Genomic DNA, 20,615 nt, shown 5'->3' with positions numbered 1-20,615 from the left:
TCCAGCTCTACACCTTGTTATCTCAGATTCTCCAGCATCTGCAGTTCCTACTATCTCTGACACGAACACTAAGTTTTTTTTTTTGTGAACGTGGTCTCCTGCAAGTTATAGTTCTGGTTTTGTAATTGAATGGTTCTCTGTTCTATTGACACATCCACCCAATGTAGAACATTTTAAATTTACTAAAAACCTCTCAGCCTTTAATTTTAACTTCTGTGGCTTTTTTGCATTTCATTTAAGCATTTACTTTAGCAGCTTATTAATCTATCCTATGCGCAGTACTTTACACTTTAAATTTAATCACCTGTTGTCTCCCTTAAAATTTATCTAGTTGATATTGATAAATTGAGTTCGATAACAAGGTGAGAAGCTGTTTATTTTGTTTGCTTGTTTATTAAGTAACTTATGAAATGGGTAGCCTTTTTAAGAACTTTGTAGCATTAAGAAGCTGACCTCTGAAATTGACTTTGTTTGAGAAGAGTGATTTCCTATTTGAATGCTCACTAATCATATTCGAAACCTTTAGGTTTGGTAATACAGTTCTGCATGTTACTCCTGAGTTAGTTTTTTTATTGAGATTATTAAAAGTTTGTGTTCAAACATAGGTCAAAGTCTGATTAATTTGAACCTTTCATACTCCAAAACAAAATAGATGAAAAATTTCCTTTTTGGAGGTCGAGTGGCTGTTCTGCTTGAACAGTGCTTTACAGTTTGGTCATTGGTTTTGAGTTTTTGCTTGGGCAAAACTTGCTACAGACAAGTTGCGAAGCTTGTGCTTGCTGTTTTCTGAAGTGTCTTTTGTGGTGTGAGACCAGATTGTCTTCCATTTGCTGTTCGAGATGTCTTTGTGACATTGTGCTTGCAGGACAAGGTGCGACTGTCAGGATCCGAGAGATAGCTGCCAGTTTGGTGACACACCTACAAATCTCATTGTCACACTGGCTATCTGAGCATCCTGAACCTAATTTTAAGCTTAAAGTACATCTTTGTATAGAGGAATCATTTTTTCTTTGCCTTTTTTGTTTGTGTGTGTGAAAGAGATGTTGGACTGTTGCTATTCTATGCCTATTACTGTGGCCATATCCAGACCCAGTAAAACAAGTGACATTTGTTGTCTCATGTGGAATACCACAGTATTGTTCACCTGTTTTAATATGATCTTATTAAACATGTTAAAATCTACAAGTGTTTTCCCATTGAGCAATATAATAAACTTGTTTGTCATTATCTAATTCCAGTGAAATCAGGCTTCCTTGGCATACATTTGTCTTTCCCCACTCCTCCCGTTTCTGATAAAAAGGTGTGAAATAAAATGCATGAAATTTATTTCCTGATGAAGAATTTGACATCTCAAACTTCAGGTTTTGCAGATAATTAACTTTCTGATGAAAAGACAAAGAACTGTTCACGATCCTGCTTCACATTTCAAATGTTGCTTTTCAATGGGAATTTTGCAGATGAACCAGCTCAAGATGTTCGCAGTGCACTTGTCAAAGAACATGCTGAATCAGTTCAAATGGTTATCAAAAAGCAGGAACCAGTGCTTACATCAATGGAAACTAAACATGAAAGTGGCCTGTCGAAAAGAAAAACTGCACCTAAAAAGCAAAAGATAGAACCAGGTCAGTGTTTCTGTATTGAGTATCTCGTCATGCAAAAACAATATATCATGCTTTTTTTTTTAAATTAAAGTTTTCTGTTTGTAGTTTCAGCTTCGGTGGAGAATCTCCCATTGAAGTCCACAGTCTGCGTTGCCTTGGATAATGCTGAGGGTGGTGCTCATGCTGAAAAGAGGGATGCTGTGGTTGATGACAAGAACCAAGTGATCGGTAGTGGTGTGCAGAAACCTATTGCCAAGAAACAGAGGAATGAATGTGATAAAGGTATTCTGTTGTTCATGCTTATCTGTTGACCAACTAATAATTTTGTATTGTTCAATATGGAATATTTTTGATTATAGCCACTCATCTTTTTACATTAAAGGTGGCACAGCATGTTTGCAATAAATAAGAAATTTAGACAATTAAATGTTGGACCATGCTGGCCTTAAGAGACCATTTCTTTTTCTGAGCACAAATTGTAATTGTGTGCTGCTGATCTGCAATCATCTGAATGTAATGAAGGATTTGACGTTTTATTTAAACCTCAATCACATTGTAATTTGAATTAATATAAACAAACCAGAAATCATGTGCTGGATAACACTGTTCTAGTTTACTTTTTGTTTATGTATGATGTCTCTGTAACAGAAGTTCTGTCCTACTTTTTGTTTGTAAACTCGAGGGCCATGGACATAACTGGCTGGCCAGTATTTTACTACCTGTTCCTAGTTGTCCTTGAGAAGGTGGTGGTGGTGAGCTGCCTTCTTGAACTGCAGCAGTTTACATGCTGAAGGTTGATCCACGATGCCCTTAAAGAGGGAATTCGAGGATTTTGTCCCAGTGACAGTGAAGGAATGGTGATATATTTCCAAGTCAGGATGGTGAATGGCTTGGAAGGGAACTTGCAGATGATGGTGTTCCCATGCATCTGCTGCCCTTTCCTTCTAGATGGGAGTGATCACAGGCTTGGAAGGTCTAAGGACCTCGGGTGAATTTCTGCAGTGCATCTTGTAGATAGCAGCAGCGTGTACTGTTGTGTTGATTAGTGGAGGGAATGGATGCTTGTGGATGTTGCAGCCACTGTTTGTTTGTGGTGAGTCCACTGGAGTTTCTGGCCAAGAATGTTGGTGTTACCATCCCTGGATCTCTCTCTCATCAGCCTCGACCTCATCATTCCCTAACATGTCAAGGGGTATTGTCTCATTGTAAATGGTCATTGCCTGACATGTTTTGTGGCACAAATGTTACTTGCCACTACTCAGGCCAAGCCTGGATATCCTCCCAGATCTTGTTGTATTAGAACATGGACTGCTTCAGGATCTGAGGAGTTGGGAATGGTGCTGAACATTGTGCAGTCGTTGGTGAACGTCCCCATTTCTGACCTTTTAGAATGTAGGGACCATCATTGATAAAGCAGCTGAAGTCTGACAGGCCTAGGACAAGACATTTGGGGATCTTCTGGAGCTTCGATGATTGATTGACTAACTGACCTCAAATAACCACAACCATCTTGTGCATCAGTTATGACGCCAACCAGCATAGAGTTTGCTGCCTGATACTCTGCTTCTAGTTTTGCCAGGGCCCCTCGATGCTTGGTTGAATGCAGCCTTGATGTTGAGGGCTGTTGCTGTCTCCTCACTCTGGAATTCAATTTTTTTTTTTTTTTTGTTTATCTGAATTTGAGCTAAGGCTGTAATGTGGTCAGGCGCTGAGTGGCTTGGCAGACCCCAAACTGAGCAAGTGCTGCTTGATAGAATTGTTGACACCTTCCATCACCACTAATGATGGAGAGTAGACTGGGGTGGTAATTGGCCGAGTTGGATTTGTCCTCTTTATTTTTACGTGCAGAACATAGCTGGGCAAGTTTTTGACATTGCCAGTGTTCTAACTATACTAAAACAGCTTGGGTATGGGAGTGCCAAGTTCTGGAGCACAAGTCTTCAGTACTTTACTGAAATTGTGTTGTAGCCTTGGCACTATCCAGTGCCTCCAACCGTTGCTTGATATTGCAGTGAAACAAATTGGCTGAAGGTTGATGTGATGCTGAGGACCACTGGAAGAGGTCAAGATGCATCATCTACTAGGCACTTCTGGCTGAGGATTGCTATAAAGGCTTCAGCCTTATCTTTTGAATTGGTGTTGGGCTCCTCCGTCGTGGAGAATTGGGATTATTTGCGGAGCCGCCTCTAGTGAGTTAGAACATAGAACATAGAACAGTAAAGGCCCTTCGGCCCACGATGTTGTGCCGAACTTTTACCCTAAACCTAAGGTCTATCTAACTTCCACCGCTACCTTTTATACTATCATCCATATCCCTATCTAATAGCCGCTTAAATGCCCCTAATGAGGCCGACTCCACTACCCTCTCTGGCAATGCATTCCACGCCCCTACCAACTCTGAGTTGTTCAGTTGTCCACTACTATTCACAAATGGATGTGGCAGGACTGCAGAACTCATTAGATCTGGTTGTGGGATTGCTTAGCTTTGTCTATCACTGAACTACTTGTGCTGTTTTGGCATGTAAGTAGTAATCCTGTTTGGTAGCTTGATCAAGTTCATAGAATCCTAGGATCCCTAGGGTGGGGAAACAGGCCCTTTTGGCCCAACAAGCCCACATTGACCCTCTGATCATCCCACCTAGACTCTTTTCCCCCTGTACCCCACCTAATCTAGACATCCCTGAACACTGGGGAATTTAGCATGGCCAATCTACCTAGACTGCACGTCTTCGCAATGTGGGAGGAAACTGAAGCACCGTGTAGAAATCCATGCAGGGAATGGGCAAACTCCACTCACAGTTGCCCAAGTGTGGAATCAAGCCCAGGTCCCTGTTACTGTGAGGTAAGTGCGAACCACTGAGCCACCATGCTGCCCCTCCATTTTCGGATATGTCTGATACTGCCCCTGGCACGCCCTCGTGTGCTGTCCATTTAAACACAGTTGGTCCCCTGGCTTGATGGTAGTGGTCATGTCAGGGCCATGAGGTTACAGACAATTCTGCTGTTGGCCTACATTTGCTTCAGATGGTCCAGTCTTGAGTTGCTGGAACTGTTGAAGTTAGCATTTAGTAGTGCCACATATTGAGAATACCCCCCAGTTTGTGAAGACAGGACATCTTCTCAAGGCCTGTGGTGGTCACTCGTACTGATACTGCCATGATTGGTAAGGATGGGGTCAAATATGTTGAGTCTGCTGCAGGTGGTGAGGGAACAATGTAGCAGCCATGTTCTTTAGGAACTGACCAGCTTGATCAGTAGGCTGCTGCTGAGTCACTCTGGGAAATTGAAATCCCCCACGCAGAGTATGTTTTGCGTTCTTGTCATCCTCGGTGCTTCCTGAGTGTTGCTTAACGTGGAGTTCTGATTCATCAACTGAGAGAAGATGATAGATGGTAATCAGCAGGAAGCTTAACCTGAAACCATGACACTGAATGGGATCTGCAGTTAATGTTAAGGACTTGCAGGCTGACTCCATCCCAACTGTATACTGCTGTACTGCTTTCTCTGAGTCTGCCCTTATGGTGGGACAGGATGTATTCGAGGATGTATTCTGAGATGTTGCCTTTATGATTCTGTGAGTATGTCTGTCTGTCAGGCTGCTGCTTGACTAGTTTGTGAGATAGCTCTCCCAATTTTGGCACTAGCCCCCAGGAGTTGATGAGGACTTTGTAGAGCTGACAAGACTGTTTGTTTGTTTCTGCCATTTTGTCTTTTCTGGTGCCTATGTCAATACTGCGTGGTCTGTCCAGTTTCAGTTCTCTGAGACTTTATCGTGATTGCAACAGAGTGGCTTACTAAGCCATTTCAGAGCACAGTTGAGTCAACAACATTGTTACGGCTCTGGATTCACATGTAGGCCAGACTCAATGAGGATAGCAAATTCCCTTCCTTGAAGGACATTTGAGCTAGATGGGTTTTTCCAGTTTGTTTCATGGTCTTCAGTAGATTCTTAAATTTCCTTCTTTGTTAATTCCAAATTTCGCTGTCTTCCGTGGTGGGATTCTAATCTGGATCCCTGTTCTGTGTAAAACAACTAACATTTTCCTTGCTACTAGGCATTTTGAGGAAGGGTCGCTGGACCTGAAACTTTAACTATGATTTGCCTCCAGACGTGCTGCCAGACCTGCTGAACTTTCCAGCAATTTCTGTTTGTTATTGACTTTGAACATCGAGTTCTTTCAATTTTTACTGATATATTTTCCTTTTTTGAAAATATCCAAAATGTGACTTTAATCTGTAAATTAATTTTCCTTTTTGGAGAAGGGTAATCAACATATTTCAGGACTTAATGTATCATGTTCTTTTAATGAACTTTGGAATTCGTTGAATAGTTTTCTATATGCTTGTAGATTATAAACATAGATGTATTGATGCATAAATTTTATATTTCCATCTGGGATTCATGCTCAGGAACAACAAAATTTTATAGTTTATTATTGAAAGTGGCTTATCAGTTGGCAATCATTATGAAAAATCAAGCTATTCATTTGAAATAGTATAGTAGGATATGATATCTAAATTGTTGTAATTTCAACTGTTCTGTTGCATTTCCTTCTGAAAAGTTATGATGGATCATCATGGGCAATATTATGCAGGGAAAATCCTGATGTTCTTTTGTGCCAGGGCCCCAAAGATGAATGACCTTGTAGTAATGTTGGTGGTCTGAGCTAATGACTCTCTACTGACATCCAGTGGCTTTCATTAGAACTCCAATCTGATTTTCTAGTTTACATATGACATCGTTTGACATGAATTATTGTCAAATGACAAAAATAGATTGTAATGGTAGTGCAAGTCAAAAGTACATAATCAACCTGTTCAAACATATCATGACACATTTCTATGGCAGGTGGCACTTGAACCTTGGAACTTCTGGTCCAGAGATGTGGACCTTACTACTATGGCACTAGTCCCCAGATGGGGCAAATAAATATTGATAACTTAGTATGGGTTTCTAATTGATTGAAGGCTTTGAAATCCTTTTGGAAAGGACAATGTGACTCATACATCTACTTTTAAGTATGTGATGGATTATTAGGATTGCAAGTTTGCAATGATGAAGCAGGTTCAGGGTGTCACGTCTGACTTTTTTGTTCTTTTCGGGGGGGAAAATGTTTTTAAACTGGATACTGAGTATTGACTGCTGCTGTAGCTTGTCAGATGCGTTGTGGCTTTTATCCCCAAGCTTTCTGTCATGTTACTTATGGAGAAACTGATTATAAGCTGAGTAATGTTTTTGCCATGACTTGCTAAATGTTGTTTTTAGTACTTCGACTGTCAGTTAGAGAAGTAGAACAATGATCAAGTGATCATGAGTTTGTGTAAATTCTAATATCCCAACAGGTTAGATTTTTATGACTTTGACCTGCTATCTTTGAAAGGCCAAGTTGTCAGGGAAACAGACCGAAGGGCCAAAGAGAGGAGCAGGGAGCTAATGAAAGCTTGCTTTTCATGAGTTTCTGCGTCCTTTTGAGTTTGCTTAAAAAGTGTTGATCATCTCCAGTAGACTTGATTTTATTGAAGAGATAAAGCCGTGTGGAGCTAGAGGAACATAGGTCGGGCAGTATCAGAGGAGCAGGAAAGTTGATGTTTCGGGTCAGACCCTTCAGAAATGGGGATGGGAAGGGAGCTGGGAAATAAAGGGAGGAGGGTGGGTGTTGGGGAAAGGTAGGTGGGGTGGTGATAGGTTGGGTGCAGGTAGAGGGTAGTGGGGATTGGTTGATGGGAAGGGTAGGACAGGGGAGGAAGAAGATGGACAAGTTGTGTCTGGTCAAGGAGACTGGATGAGAGGGAGGTTTGGTCTCCGGATGAGGCTGGGGGTGGGAAGATTTTAAAATTGGTGAATTCTATGTTCAGGCCATCAGGCTGTAGGCTTCTGAGGCAGAATATGAGGTGCTGCTCCTCCAGTTTTGTGTGGTGTCATTGTGGCATTGGAGGAGGCCCAGGATGGATATGTTATCATCTGAGTAGGAGGGGGAGTTAAAATGGTTGGCGATTGGAAGGTGGTGTTTGTTATGTACAGAGCGCAGATGCTCTACAAACCGGCCCCCAAGTCTGTGCTTGATCTCACCGATTGTTGAGGCCATATCAGGAGCAATGGAAATGGTAGACCACGTTGGAGGATGTACGGGTGAACCCTTTTCAGATATGAAAAGTTCGCTAAGGGCCTTGGATGGAGGTGAAGAGTGGGTAGGAGCACTTCGTGCGGTTGTAGGCAAAGGTGCGGAGTGTGGAGTAGACAAGGGAGTCTTGCAGAGAGCAGTCCCTATGAAAAGCAGAATCCCTCTCGTCCTCACATACCACCCCACCAACCTCCATATCCAGTGTATCATTCTCTGCCACTTCTGCCATCTACCATCTGACCCCCACCATCAGAGATTTCCCTCCCCACCCCTATCTGTAGATAAGAAATGGGTAACCGTCAAGAGAACCAGGCAGGTGGTACAGGAAGCCCCTGGAATTATTTGGTTAATGAATTGGTTTTACACACAGGATACAGTTGAGGTCATGGAGCAGTATTTCTCATCTGGCCTGTGCCTCTCCTTGCTTTTCAATTCTAAATCCCAGTGAACAAAATAGTCATCTTTCCAGTAAAAGTGTTGACGTTTCTTGGACTGACTAGTTATCGATGTATAATGCACTACACCATGAAAACGCTGATTTTGAAATATATACGAACTCGAGTTTGTAGCAGTGACAGAATTTTCAATTATCCTGTTCAATGTGAGTGCTTCATGTTGAATGGAATCCTTCAAATGATTAACTAGTGTCTAAAGAGGCACACTAAATTAAATTATTATTTAATTGTGATGCTGATTTATATTACTTTACAGAAAATGCAGATATAAAGTTTAAGGATTTTCTGTCATCTTTGAAAACTATGGCATTCACAGAGGAGGAGGCTATTTGTGTTGCTGACATTCTGAAAGAGAAAGCTGGTGTGCTTCAAGAAATGTGGCAGAAAGTAAGTGGAATATTCTCTTGCTTAATCAATTAAAATGAATACAGACTAGAGGCTATTTAGACAATCTTGTCATCCATCCAACAACTCCTGACAATTATCTTAAATTGAAGATCCCCTGTACGTGGTTAGTACTTTTGGATATGCCCACACAGAGCGAGATGTCTTTTTTCTTCCATCTCTCTCTGAACCACGAAGGTACCTGTGTTTTCTGAATACTTCGCCAACATTGCCATTGTATATCATAGTTTTGTCATGCATGTTGTAATGTAAAATTTGAATGCTTCAAGTCTGTTGTCCTACAGACTTACTGTAATTCAGGCCATTCTGGAATGTACAGTTTTGTACATTCTTGTGATATTAGTGTCTGCCTTTTTAGGCCATCTTCCTTGTCCTGTTTGAAGTGGAATCCTGATTCCTCCCCGCTGTCCTTTGGAAATGCAGCATAAGGTTACATTACTTTTTTTTTAAGGAATTTAACATATTAGATGCTTAAAACAAATTCAGGATTTGGTTTATGACGTTAGCTTATGATGGAAAGGAATTGAGTTTCCTTCCCTAGGAAAGACTGTTCAGTTGACCAATTTGCCAAGACTTGTCAGCAGATTTTTGACTGAGGAAGAGTCACTGGACCCAAAACATTAACTCTGATTTCTCTAATAGATGCTGCTGAACTTTTCCAGCAATTTCTATTTGTTTGATTTCCAGTTTTTTAGATATTTTGACTATATTGGGAGAATAACACAGTAAGGTGGAACTGAAATAGACAGTTAGCCATGTTTCAACAATACAATAGCTTTTAAAGGGCTAAATAGATGACTTCTGTTTCCTAGACAAGAAGGTGCAGAGCTGGATGAACACAGCAGGCCGAGCAGAAAGGCTGACGTTTCGGGAAGGGTCTAGGCCCGAAACGTCAGCCTTTCTGCTCCTATGATGCTTCTTGGCCTGCCGTGTTCATCTAGCTCTGCACCTTGTTGTCTCGGATTCTCCAGCATCTGCAGTTCCTACTATCTCTGCAATAATATGCCTGTATGTTTATGCCTAAAAATATCATCTTTATCTGTTTCAGTTTCATTACTACAAGATGAGTGTAAAAGTTTAAAATTAATCTGTTTTCTTGATTCCTAAATCTATCTATCTAATATTTCCTCTTTCAAAAAATCTATTTAGACTTAGTATTAGTCTTGTTGCTTCGCAACATTCTTTCTGCAGTGTATTAATGTTGTGATCAATGTTGAACATGAGTATTAAGTTTGACTTCAACTGCAGCTTAACCACGAGAGACGTATTCTACTATTTTGATTGTACATAAAGTCTCTAAAAAGGACTTGGTTGCTTTAAAGGTAATTATAGTAAAAGTAAAACTAAATTTTCAATTAGATTGTTTAGAGGAAGAATTTTTAATATTTTAGTTGTGATTCAGTTTCTGTTGAAACTAATTCTTGAAATGGAAATATCAACACAAGCACTTTTACACATCAGAAAAGCCTGAATTGCTTGTACTTAAACATTAGATGTGATAATGTTGGAAAAGCCAAATAGGCCAAGCAAGATGGCATGGGAACAGGAGCATGCCATTCAGCCTGTTGTGCCAATTAATTAGGTCATCTACCATGATGCCACTTTCCTATGCCATCTTCACATTAGGTCATTAGTCTCTGGGCACTTAGCAATTTCTGTTTTCCAGCAATTCACCACTGTCTAAGTGAAGAAATTCCCCTAATCTCAGTCTTAAATGGCCCATCATTAATCCTGAGGTCATGTCCATACCAGCCAGGGGAAATATCTTGCCTATATCCACCCTGTCTCCTTTACCTATACTGCAAATAACATCCTGAAAAACATATGTTTGTCAAACCTAATTTCCCTTTAAGTCAATGTTGATGCTGTCCAACAGTGTTGTTTTCTAAATGTCCAGATATCTCGTAATTTGTAAGTTCTAACGTGATCCCTACTACTAACATCAAAATAACAAGAATGTAGTTCTCCATTCTCCCTCTCCCTTTTGTAAATGGTGGGATTGATTACACTTGTGACTTTATAGTCTGCAGGGATCTTTCCAGGAGCTATTGAATTTTGAAAGCCATCAAGGCATCCACTAGCTATATAAGAGCCCTCCTCTTTTTGACATGTTCGGATGTAGCTCTTCTGGTCTAGGGGATTTATCAGCCTTTCAAGTATACTTTTTTGTTTTACTGTTGCTAATTTCTTTTGGTTTCACAGGTTCCTTGGTTGCCTGGTATTTCTGGGAAATTTTCTGTATTTTCCTTCTGAAGCCAGGCACAAATTACAAGTTTGAGTTCTCTGCCACTTCCTTGTTCTCCACTATAAATTCTCTGATCTGCATCTGTAATGTATACACAATTGCCCTAGCTTGTCTTTTTTTTGCTTTTCACATACTTAAGCTTTTACATACTCCTGTTTCTAGCTTGCTTGCATTCATATTTTTCTTTGCCTGATCAGTTTCTTGGTTATCCTTTTGGTTTCTAATTTGCTTGGAATTCTGAAGTTTACCACTTTTTTTTTCTGGCATTCTTGGAATTCATTTCCTTTTGCTTTAGTGGTGCTTTTCACAACAACTTTTAAAAGCAATGTACTATGGATGGTCAAAATGCCAAATCAAATCAAATAAGTGCTCTACCATTTCTGGAATGAGAAACCAAGCTAACAACTTTGGTGATAGATTTTGGTCTGATGCAAGGCTGCAGCAGTTATTTGAAGCACTAACTTAGCTCCCCTGATACTGAGATCAGGTAGTATTTCTTGCTCTGAAGAAATTGCACTGGACTCTGCTTTTATTTCCTAGGGGTGATAGACCTGCTGAGTTTGTCCAGCGTTTTGTTCATTTCAGAATTTCCAGATTGTTTATAACTGTGATTATCCTTGGTTTGTTTTGGTCAATTCACTTTCAGTTTATTTGACTTATCCAGCTCTAGTTTCACTGCCAAATCATAGTCTGTTTTGTGTATTATGGTGTGGGAGATGTTGCATTCCTGTAAAGAGGATTGAAGTGTTTTTGATACCTTTCAGCCTGGTGTAAAATGTGATTCAGTTCATGGACTACAACAGCAGTTACAGGATAAAGAGAAGTTGCTTCAAGCTTTACAAGATGAGGTTAATCTTTCAAACGATAAATGCAAACAGTTGAGTCAGGTAATATACTTCGTCAGTTCTGGCCAGTATTATAGAGTTCATTGAAATGGTCTGATTTTAAGGATTTTTATTCTGTATGCAGCATTTCTGAATTCTTGATTCCTGCTTGAATGTACTAATTGGAACTAAGTCAATGTTTTCAAGAATCACATTGTAAATACAAACTACTTAGAATGTATGTTAACCATATTCTAGGAAGCTAATTTCTAAATGTTCACAACGTACAACTTTAAATGCATATTTGAGCATACTGTTCTAAACTCAACAACCACAGTTTGAATCTGTCATTGAGTTTAGGTGAATTCCCAGTTAGTGCTGCTCACCTATACACTATTAAATTGTAAACTAAGCAATAAAGAGCTGCTGGATGGAACATGATCAAATTATTCATTACATCCTCTCTAAGATAATAAACTGTTGGATACGCTTGTTAGCTATTTTCAATATCAAAGTTGCCATTAATTACACACCAGGGACTTGGCTGAGCAAACAATATAGGTGGTTTGAGCGTAATCAGTGGGAGAGGGACATGTGGCTGCCTCCTTTTGCAGTATTTTAATGTTTCTGGGAGGCACAACCTTAGGCCACTTTGGGATTTTAAAAAGAATCTCAACAGCATTGCTTCTCAATGACTTGACTGAGAATTTAGTAGATCAGAGGTAAATTTGTATGTTCCATTGATCCATCTTCCTTCTGTAACTCTGGATGTCTAGCTTTTCCTCTTTTCATATGGTTTAATGGCTATTAGTGTTAAAGCATCTATCTTGGCAGCACTTCAAAAGATTTGTGTGCTTTATGCATTTGGACCTATGGAATAGTTCTAGGAGGGACTTCTGCGAGTGGCAGGTAAAATTTGTACTCAACGACTGTCTTCTAGCAGTACTTGATTTTTCTTTTTGATCACTTGCCTAAGAAAATGAGGATTTATTGACCCCAGTTTTTGACTTAAGTACACCTTTAATATCTGTCATAATTGCTTAAATTTTATTAGGAATTAGTGACTGAGAAACAGAAAGCCAATGTTGTTGAGACCAAACTGAGGGAACAGCGCACTGCCCTTGAAAAAGAACTAGGAGCATTGCAGAACAAGCTGCAAGTTAGCTACCAGGATCATATGAATGAAACTCAGATGCAGGTATGTCAAAGGAATCATCTTTCTAATTATATTCTGTAACAGATTAAACTTGCAAAATGAATTCCATTTCCATTATACAGTATCATTTAAAGAGTTAACTTGCTATCACTACAGGGTTGTTTACAGATCGTAGATTGTATATTTTGTTTTTTGTTTTTTGTGGGAGGCAGCAAAAGCAAGCAATCCCAAACCAAGTTAACAAGCCGTTAGTAAAATTGATAAAATTTTTTCTTTCCACAATTAAATTGACATTTTATGAAGATAGTGGTTTCCTGACTTAAAAAGTGCACAATTTACCATCATTGTTAACTTTTGGATTTTAGTTTATTTGCAAATTAAATTGATCTCCTTTCTGTGAGATAGCTGGGGAAACATGAAGACACTAATCCTTTTATGGTTGTGCATCTAAAGTTTTTTTTGGTTTTTGTGAGATTCGCTTACATTTTTTTTGAAATTCCACTTCTACTTTTAGCTTGGAAGTGTGAAAGTAATGTTAATTTCCAAGGCTGCATAAACAGTTGCTCAAATTTAGTCATGGGAAATATATTCAATGTGACAATTGTCCTCTTCAGCTGAGAACTATGCTCTGCTAGAGTATTATTATATTATGCCAAAGGGAATCAAAAATCTGTCATGGTTCAGCAATGAGCTGTGTATGTTTTAATGCATTACTTATAAAAGTAGAACTCTTTGCTCCTTTGCTAACTGATACTTAATCTGAGGGTTCAAAATTAAATAGTTTAACACTTCTGCTAATAAAATGACTCTTAGCATTTGTAGATATGTAGTTCGTGTGTCATAAGTGGTAACTTGGAAACTTTGATTAAATACTTCAGTCACTGAAATAGTTTTTTGTTTAATCGTTACAAGCAGAATTGCCAAAAAGAGTTTGCCTTTAATTTTATAGTTAACTTTTTTAAAAAAAAAAAAAAAAAAAGGATTTAGATCTTGGCAGTAAACTTTGCGAATTGATGCTTTTTTTTCTTGCTGGCTTCACTTCTACCCATCTGCAGCAATGTCAGTTGCTTGAAATGTGTATGCAAGATGTACAGATTTTTCATTCTGGTTTGGTTTAAGATTTCCTTCTCTGATGAAGGAAGAGTATTAACCCCTTGCATTGTGCAGCCCCTCAAGTAATTTTTCGTCTGGTATTGTAAATGCTTGTTTTATCTGTCCCTTTTTATGAAGGTTACAACTTCAACAGTTTAATCAGGTGGTCTGAAATTTTATCTGAATGCTTGTGCCTCCTCTTAATATTTAGTACCAATTAGTGGGGCATAAAATTACTTGTCAATTGCAGCTTGAAATGTAATTTTAAATTATTGATTGTAATTATCATAACTGTATGCTGAACATCTTTAACACTAAAGCTGCCTTTTTAACAAAAGCTTTAATATCCTAAGGCAATAGATATCTTAAGATGCATGTTTTGAAAGTGACAAGAATGTTTCTGTGATCTGTCAGTTTTTTAATATGGAAAACTAGTTTTAATGGCTGGGGCAGTCTTTCTGCAGATCAATTCTTCTCTTATTTGAGAGTGCACTTTTTTAAAAATGTATGAATCACTGGCAAAGTCAGCGTTGTTGCTTGTTCCTAATTACTGTCCAAGGTGGTGATGACTTGCCTTAAAGTACAGCAATCCATGTAATGCAGGTGCAGGAGTGCTATTGGGAAGAGCGCTTGAGAAATTTGACTTGGCAACAGTGAAGGAAAAAACAATTACAGATGCAAGTCCAGATAATGTGCTAATAGAGGGAATCTTCAAGGTGGTAATGTTCCCATGTGTCTGATACTTCTATTTTTCTAGGTGGTAAAAGTTACTGGTTTGGAAGGCACTGTCAATGGTGCCTTGACAGATTCTTAAGAGTACATCTTTTAGGTGTCACACCATGTGCTAGTGATGGATAAAGTAAATCGTGAAACTGAAAAATGAGGTGCCAATCAAGCAGGGTGCTTGGTCTTAAATACTGTCAAGCTTCTTGGGTTTTTTTTTTTGGAGCTGCACTCATCCAGGCCAATGGAATAATGTATTACATCATACTCCTGCCATGTGCCTTACAGATAGTGAACATGTGTTGGAAAGTCAGGAGTGACTTAGTTTTTTTGCAATATTTCCAAAATCTGATCTGCCCTTCTAGCTGATCCACTTAAGTTTCTGGTCAGTGGTAACCTCTTGGGATATTGATGGGGGATTCAGCAATGAAAGTAGACTTGTATTCCAGAGAAAATGGCTAGATTCTCTCATTGGCAATAACTTGTGGTGACTATGACTTGCCACTTCTTAGTGCAGGTCTGAATTGTCATCTAGGCCTTGCTGCATATGGAAATGGACTATTTCAGTATCTGCAGAGTTGTGAATGAGATGAATCCTTCTTAACGAGTGGGCAGCCCTCTCCTCTTGCCACCTGAAGGAAGGCAGGTCATTGAAGCAGCTGAAGATGGTTGGTCCTTGTTTACTACCCTGAGGAATTCCTACAGTGATGCTGTCAATCAATGACTAGCCTCCAGTAATCATAGCAGTCTTCCTTTTGTGTTTGGTGTTGAATTTAATGAACAGGGAGTTTCCCCCAATTCCCATGATCTCACTTGCCTTTGAGCATCTTGATAGTACACTTGATCAGATGCTGCCTTGATGTCAAGGATAGTCACTTGCCTCATCTCTGGAGTTCAGCCAATATTTCTTTTTTGGTCTTGTTTTGGACCAAAACTTTTTAATTAGATCTGAATACAAAGCAGAAGGATTCTGCTTGAGCCAAAGTGAAATTTAGTACGAGGTAGAAGGCTGTTTCAAAAATCTAATTATATTGTTACTAATTTGGCTGATCTAACTGCAGATGACTGTAAAAACGAACGGAGCATAAACTCTAATTCAATTAATGAAAAAATTTCCTTCCTTCAGTTTCGCCAGCTGCAAGATCAAACAGAAGCATTGAAACAAGAGAACAGGATCCTGAGAGATGCTGTGAGCAAGGCTCCCAGCCAAATGGAGAGCAAGTGAGTTGTCCTGAACCCAAGAGCTAAACTATTAAGTGCAAATTAGTAATTTTGACTGATTTTTATTATTGATAATGCACTGAACAAAATGATTAACAACTGACTGGAGTCAGCAGTTGACTCCCTGCTTTGACTAGTGGTTTCACAAGGATAATCTATTTAACTAGTTGCTTGCATGGAGGAAAATGGACTCCTATGTAGGTAGGGAATGGAAAGTAAGAAGACTGAAGTTGACTTTTTAATTCTTTTGGATAGTTGAAGGAGCAGTATTTCTTTTTTAGACCAGGTTCTGCAAAGCGGCTCCAAGAAATGCATAAAGTCAACACAGTCACAGTATATTTAACAAGTGGTTTAAACTATGCTGGCAGAAACTGCCCATCACTTGCATAAGTGTGTATCTTCAGTCTTAACTGTCACCACATTTAACTTGGGAATATTTCAATATGTATGAACTCTCTGCAGAAAGTGAGTTGTTTTTTTTTTCTTTTTCCTGTCACCACAATGTCTTTGATGGGTGCATGCAACCATTTTGAACATTGCACATTTTTGCTTATGTCATGTCCATGACAAAAAAAACCATGACTGCAGTCATTGATAAAACGTCTACTTTCTTTGAGAACACTAATTTTTGGCCGACCAGGATCTTTGGATTAGCTTGGCAGCTTGTGTGAGTTTAACTTGTTACTGTCCTCTGGGGACCTCACTATGAAGGAAAGCTAGCTGCTACTTGTCATCTTGCTATTGGTCAGAACTTTGCAGTTTTTTGGTAACATCGTGTTATGATATTCAACAGCATGGAGATGAAAAACCTCATAATATAATTGAAGTATTTCAGATAAAACCATGTGCACTTTGAGTAGAGGGTAAACTAGCAAAGAACTGCAACTCTCAGTTGTATAGAATTTGATTTTTATGGAGCTCAGTGATGAACGAAGTGGATACAGCTGACAAATATAATTTAATAGTTGTAGGTTTACTGTCTCTGATTTGGTGTAGGCCTAATGTCTCCTGATGTTTGACTGGAATGAATGCCTTGATAAAGCAAACTTTTTTCAGCTGCGGTGGCTCCTGTTGGTCTTCCTGAGGGTGCATTTTTAAGGTGAAGCAGGTTAAAGGAGAGATACCATTTGTTTTCTTCCCAGAATATTGCTGTTAGTTCTCAGCTGACTGTTCTGAAGTCCTTGGTTGTAAGGTGCTCTTCGTCATGGAATTCTCTCAAAAGCTGGTTTAACTTAGGCAAATATCTGTCTCAGCAGAAACCAAAAGTACCTGTCACAACAGTTTCCTGTTTTCTTCTGAGGTTAGTTTGTAAACCTATTTTTAAAAAAATAAATTATCTGGTGATTCACAAAAGCCATTGTGATTATAAATCTTGCAAAATTTGACGTGTGGCTTTAAAAATGTGTAATTTTCTTCTTGAAATCAAGATTCAAGAACAAACCCTTTCCAGTTTTGGTGACTACTTGGATAGAGTATTCAAAATCGGTCAAAAAGACCATGACAGTTACTACCTTCCACAACAGTCAGTCAAATGTTTTCTGCTGTGGTAGCAATCAAGGCAATACATGTGTAATATTTTTTCACTTCCACAAACATAAGTAGACCTGCCTCACTGACGGATGTATGTATGTATGTAAATACTTGCTCAACAGCATTATTAAAACACTGAACTATATTTTACTACTAAGCATGTCACAAAAGTACAATTTTTTGATTTTAAGTTTGTAATTTTCAATCAGTTTTAAAAAGGGGTCTTAAATCCAAAATGAAACATTTGTAGATCATTGTAGTAGGGTTTAAATTTTTTTGCCAATTTTACTGAACAAACTATGTTCTTATTGTACTGTCTGATCATATTTAGCTTTAAAATTAAATGCATGCTTACTCACTCAAGGGTGTCCTTTGTCTAAAAGACAATTTGCTGCATTGAGTCAAAATGCCCCATGATACTCAGTGGTGAGCAGACCGTGTTATTTGTCTTTGCCAATCCATTACCACTTTTTCTACAGCTTTGGTTTACGAGTGAGCATTTTTAGTATTGGCAATCACCCGTTCACCTGTCCAGTGAACACTTGTTTTTTTTTTAAAACAAAAAAAAAAATTGTTCTGGTGAAGCAAGAGCATACCACATCTAAGTGGTCCTTCCACAATGGCCTGGATTGCTACGACTCCCCCATTATGTATCGTATCATATTATACCCCCCATTCTTGTTCTGCAACAGTGTGAAACTATTCTTCAGATGTTCGTCAATTATTCCCAGAGGAAATTTGTGTCCCTGTACACATTCACCTCAAACCCACCTTGACAACACATGTTGCTGTTACCTGTTAACCAGATGGAGATGGTGTGAAGGAAGCTTCCACAGTTTAAGGAATTAGTTTCCCTTTCAGGCAAGGTTGCTGAAGCTATCACTATTCCCAGATTGCTGACAGTGATGGAATATGTTATACTTAGGCCTTCTGTAAAATGTATTTTGCCTGTGAATTGAACAACATTATGAAAATTCTGACTTTGCATTTCACAATGCTGTTCAGACTGTTTACATAATGTATTATATGGATGTATTATGTTCGCATGTATTTCTGTTCCCTGGATTAAAGTGTTAAAGGGAGAAAAAGTACTTCTTTTTAAAAAAAAATTCATAATATACTATTTAAAGCAACTGACCAATTAATTGGTGTGTTAATTTCCATGTAGGCAGTCGACAGAACTGAACAAATTGCGTCAGGATTATGCCAGATTAATGAATGAATTTACAGAAAAAACAAATCGTCTTCAACAGGAGGAGGCACAGAAAAAGAATTTGGAGGTTTCTTATGAACAGACGGTTCAACAACTCAAGGTATAACACTAAGCTTCGTAAGCAAGAATTGGCAATGGAAGAAGGTGTTTGGTATGCTCGCCTTTATTGGACAGTGTATTGAATATAGGAGTTGGGAGCTCATGTGGCTACAAGACATTGATTAGGCACTTTTGGAATAATGCATGCAATTCTGGTTTCCCTGGTATAGGAAGGATTCAGACAAGGATGTTGCCAGGGTTGGAGGGTTTAAACCATAGGTAGAGGCTGATTAGGCTGGGGCTATTTCCCCTGGGGCATTGAAGGCTGAGGTGACCTTCGAGGTTTACTCTATTCATGCCTTCATGATTTTATAAATAGACAGCATGTTTTCCCTGGGCTGGCAGAAAAAAAAACTAGAGCGCATAGTTTTAAAGGTGAGAAGGGAATGATTTAAGAAGGATCTAAGGGGCAACTTTTCTCGCAGGGGGTGGTATGTGTATGGAATGAGCTGCCAGAGGAAGTGGAGGAGGCTGGTACAATTACAACATTTTAAAGGCATCTGGACAGGTTTATGAATAGGAAGGGTTTAGAGGGATATGAGCCAAATACTGGCAAATGGGACTAGATTTATCTAGCTTATCTGGTTGACATGGACAAGTTGGACCAAAGGGTCTCTGTGCTGTATATCTCGCTGACTGAGTGTTTTGGATTAGATCAGTGGATGTGTGGATTGTTAGAGGGAGTTTCAGTTAAAATGAAGAACTGAAAATGATACAATTTAAAAAAATCTATGGAATGAACCTTTTTTGCCTGTCTGCCCACAACAGCTGTAAGAAATTATTCTATACATGCCTTTTTTTAATATTAAACACTATACATTTGAACAAAATGAACCAGGAAAGTACTATGTGTTGATTATTTTAGCTGCTAGTTTTGAAACAAATGATATCATTTTGTCTATTTGAGTTACTTGTTAATTTTTTTTTAAAAGAGAAAACAAATAGTTCATTAGGCAGCAATATGTGTGGAGGGAGAGAATATTTTATTATTTACTTCCTGAATATGCTCCGTTAAAATCTGGATGATAAAATTTGATAAATGAGTTTTGTGTGTGTCTTTGCTAAACGTCAAATCATAAGAAAAAAACTGATTTCATGTCACAATGACTTAACACCACTTTTTGTTTTTCAATTGTCTCCTGTGCTATATGTACATAAATCTGTGTGCTAACTCTCCTTGAACCCTGTCCTGCTCATTTGGTCAATGAGACCGACCACCTCCACCCACCAGCTCCTGTCAACAAAATGCTGAACGCCCAGTTTGCCTTGCTGGTCTCCATGGCAGCCAGCATTCTTCAGGTGTTGACCCCTCTCATTAAATCTGCTGTCATTACCCTTGCTTCACAGAGACCCACTTTTTTTTATTGTGGTGTGCCTTCAAACAACCATCTCATTTCTAAAATATTCTTCTTACTACTTCAGCATGTTGCACCTCCTCTCTACCTGAACCCAATGCTGGAAACTCTGATTCAGGCTTCTACTCCTGCCACAGTCAAAATGGCTCCTATCACAATCTCAAATGATAACCATGGATCTGTGATAGGTTATACTTCGTGTCTGCCTCAACCCGTATGCTGCCTCTGATTCAGTGCCCATCATACCTTCCATTAACACCTGTTTATTGTTCACCTGTCACCTGATTCCATTCTTAACTAATAATAGCATTTGTGATGCCCTCTTGTTCTGCTTCAGCACCGTTACCTCTAAGTGTCTGTTCTTGGCCCCCTCCTCCTCTTTCCCATCTGAATGTTGACCCTCCATGACATTGTCCAAAACACATCAGTAGTTTTCAAATGAATGCCAATTTAACATCCGATTCTACCTCCGCATAAATGCCCCTCTCAACTTTTCACCATTCATAAATTATGAGCAAATGAAAAATTACAGGACAGGAACAGGCCCTTCGGCCTTCCAAGTCTGTGCCTACCA

At 39.0% G+C, this 20,615-nt stretch overlaps 1 protein-coding gene across 3 annotated transcripts in view; it reads left to right on the top strand.

Moving 5' to 3' along the window:
* LOC109927350 (kinectin) overlaps nucleotides 1-20,615 on the top strand; it is a 67,898-nt gene that overhangs the window by 5,683 nt on the left and 41,600 nt on the right. For 2 of the 3 annotated variants that reach the window (XM_020527341.2, XM_048599799.1), the window contains 7 exons: nucleotides 1,458-1,622; nucleotides 1,707-1,883; nucleotides 8,435-8,565; nucleotides 11,593-11,715; nucleotides 12,707-12,850; nucleotides 15,750-15,844; nucleotides 18,543-18,687. In XM_020527341.2, the coding sequence (XP_020382930.2) occupies nucleotides 1,458-1,622; nucleotides 1,707-1,883; nucleotides 8,435-8,565; nucleotides 11,593-11,715; nucleotides 12,707-12,850; nucleotides 15,750-15,844; nucleotides 18,543-18,687 (980 nt within the window). The remainder of the gene's footprint in view (nucleotides 1-1,457; nucleotides 1,623-1,706; nucleotides 1,884-8,434; nucleotides 8,566-11,592; nucleotides 11,716-12,706; nucleotides 12,851-15,749; nucleotides 15,845-18,542; nucleotides 18,688-20,615) is intronic. The other variant, XM_048599800.1, reaches the window with a different exon arrangement.

The sequence above is a fragment of the Rhincodon typus genome, chromosome 8 (assembly GCF_021869965.1).
Source record: "Rhincodon typus isolate 14 chromosome 8, sRhiTyp1.1, whole genome shotgun sequence".
NCBI lineage: Eukaryota > Metazoa > Chordata > Chondrichthyes > Orectolobiformes > Rhincodontidae > Rhincodon > Rhincodon typus.
Note: the sequence above shows the minus strand (reverse complement) of the source record. Positions and strands in the feature narration are given on the sequence as shown.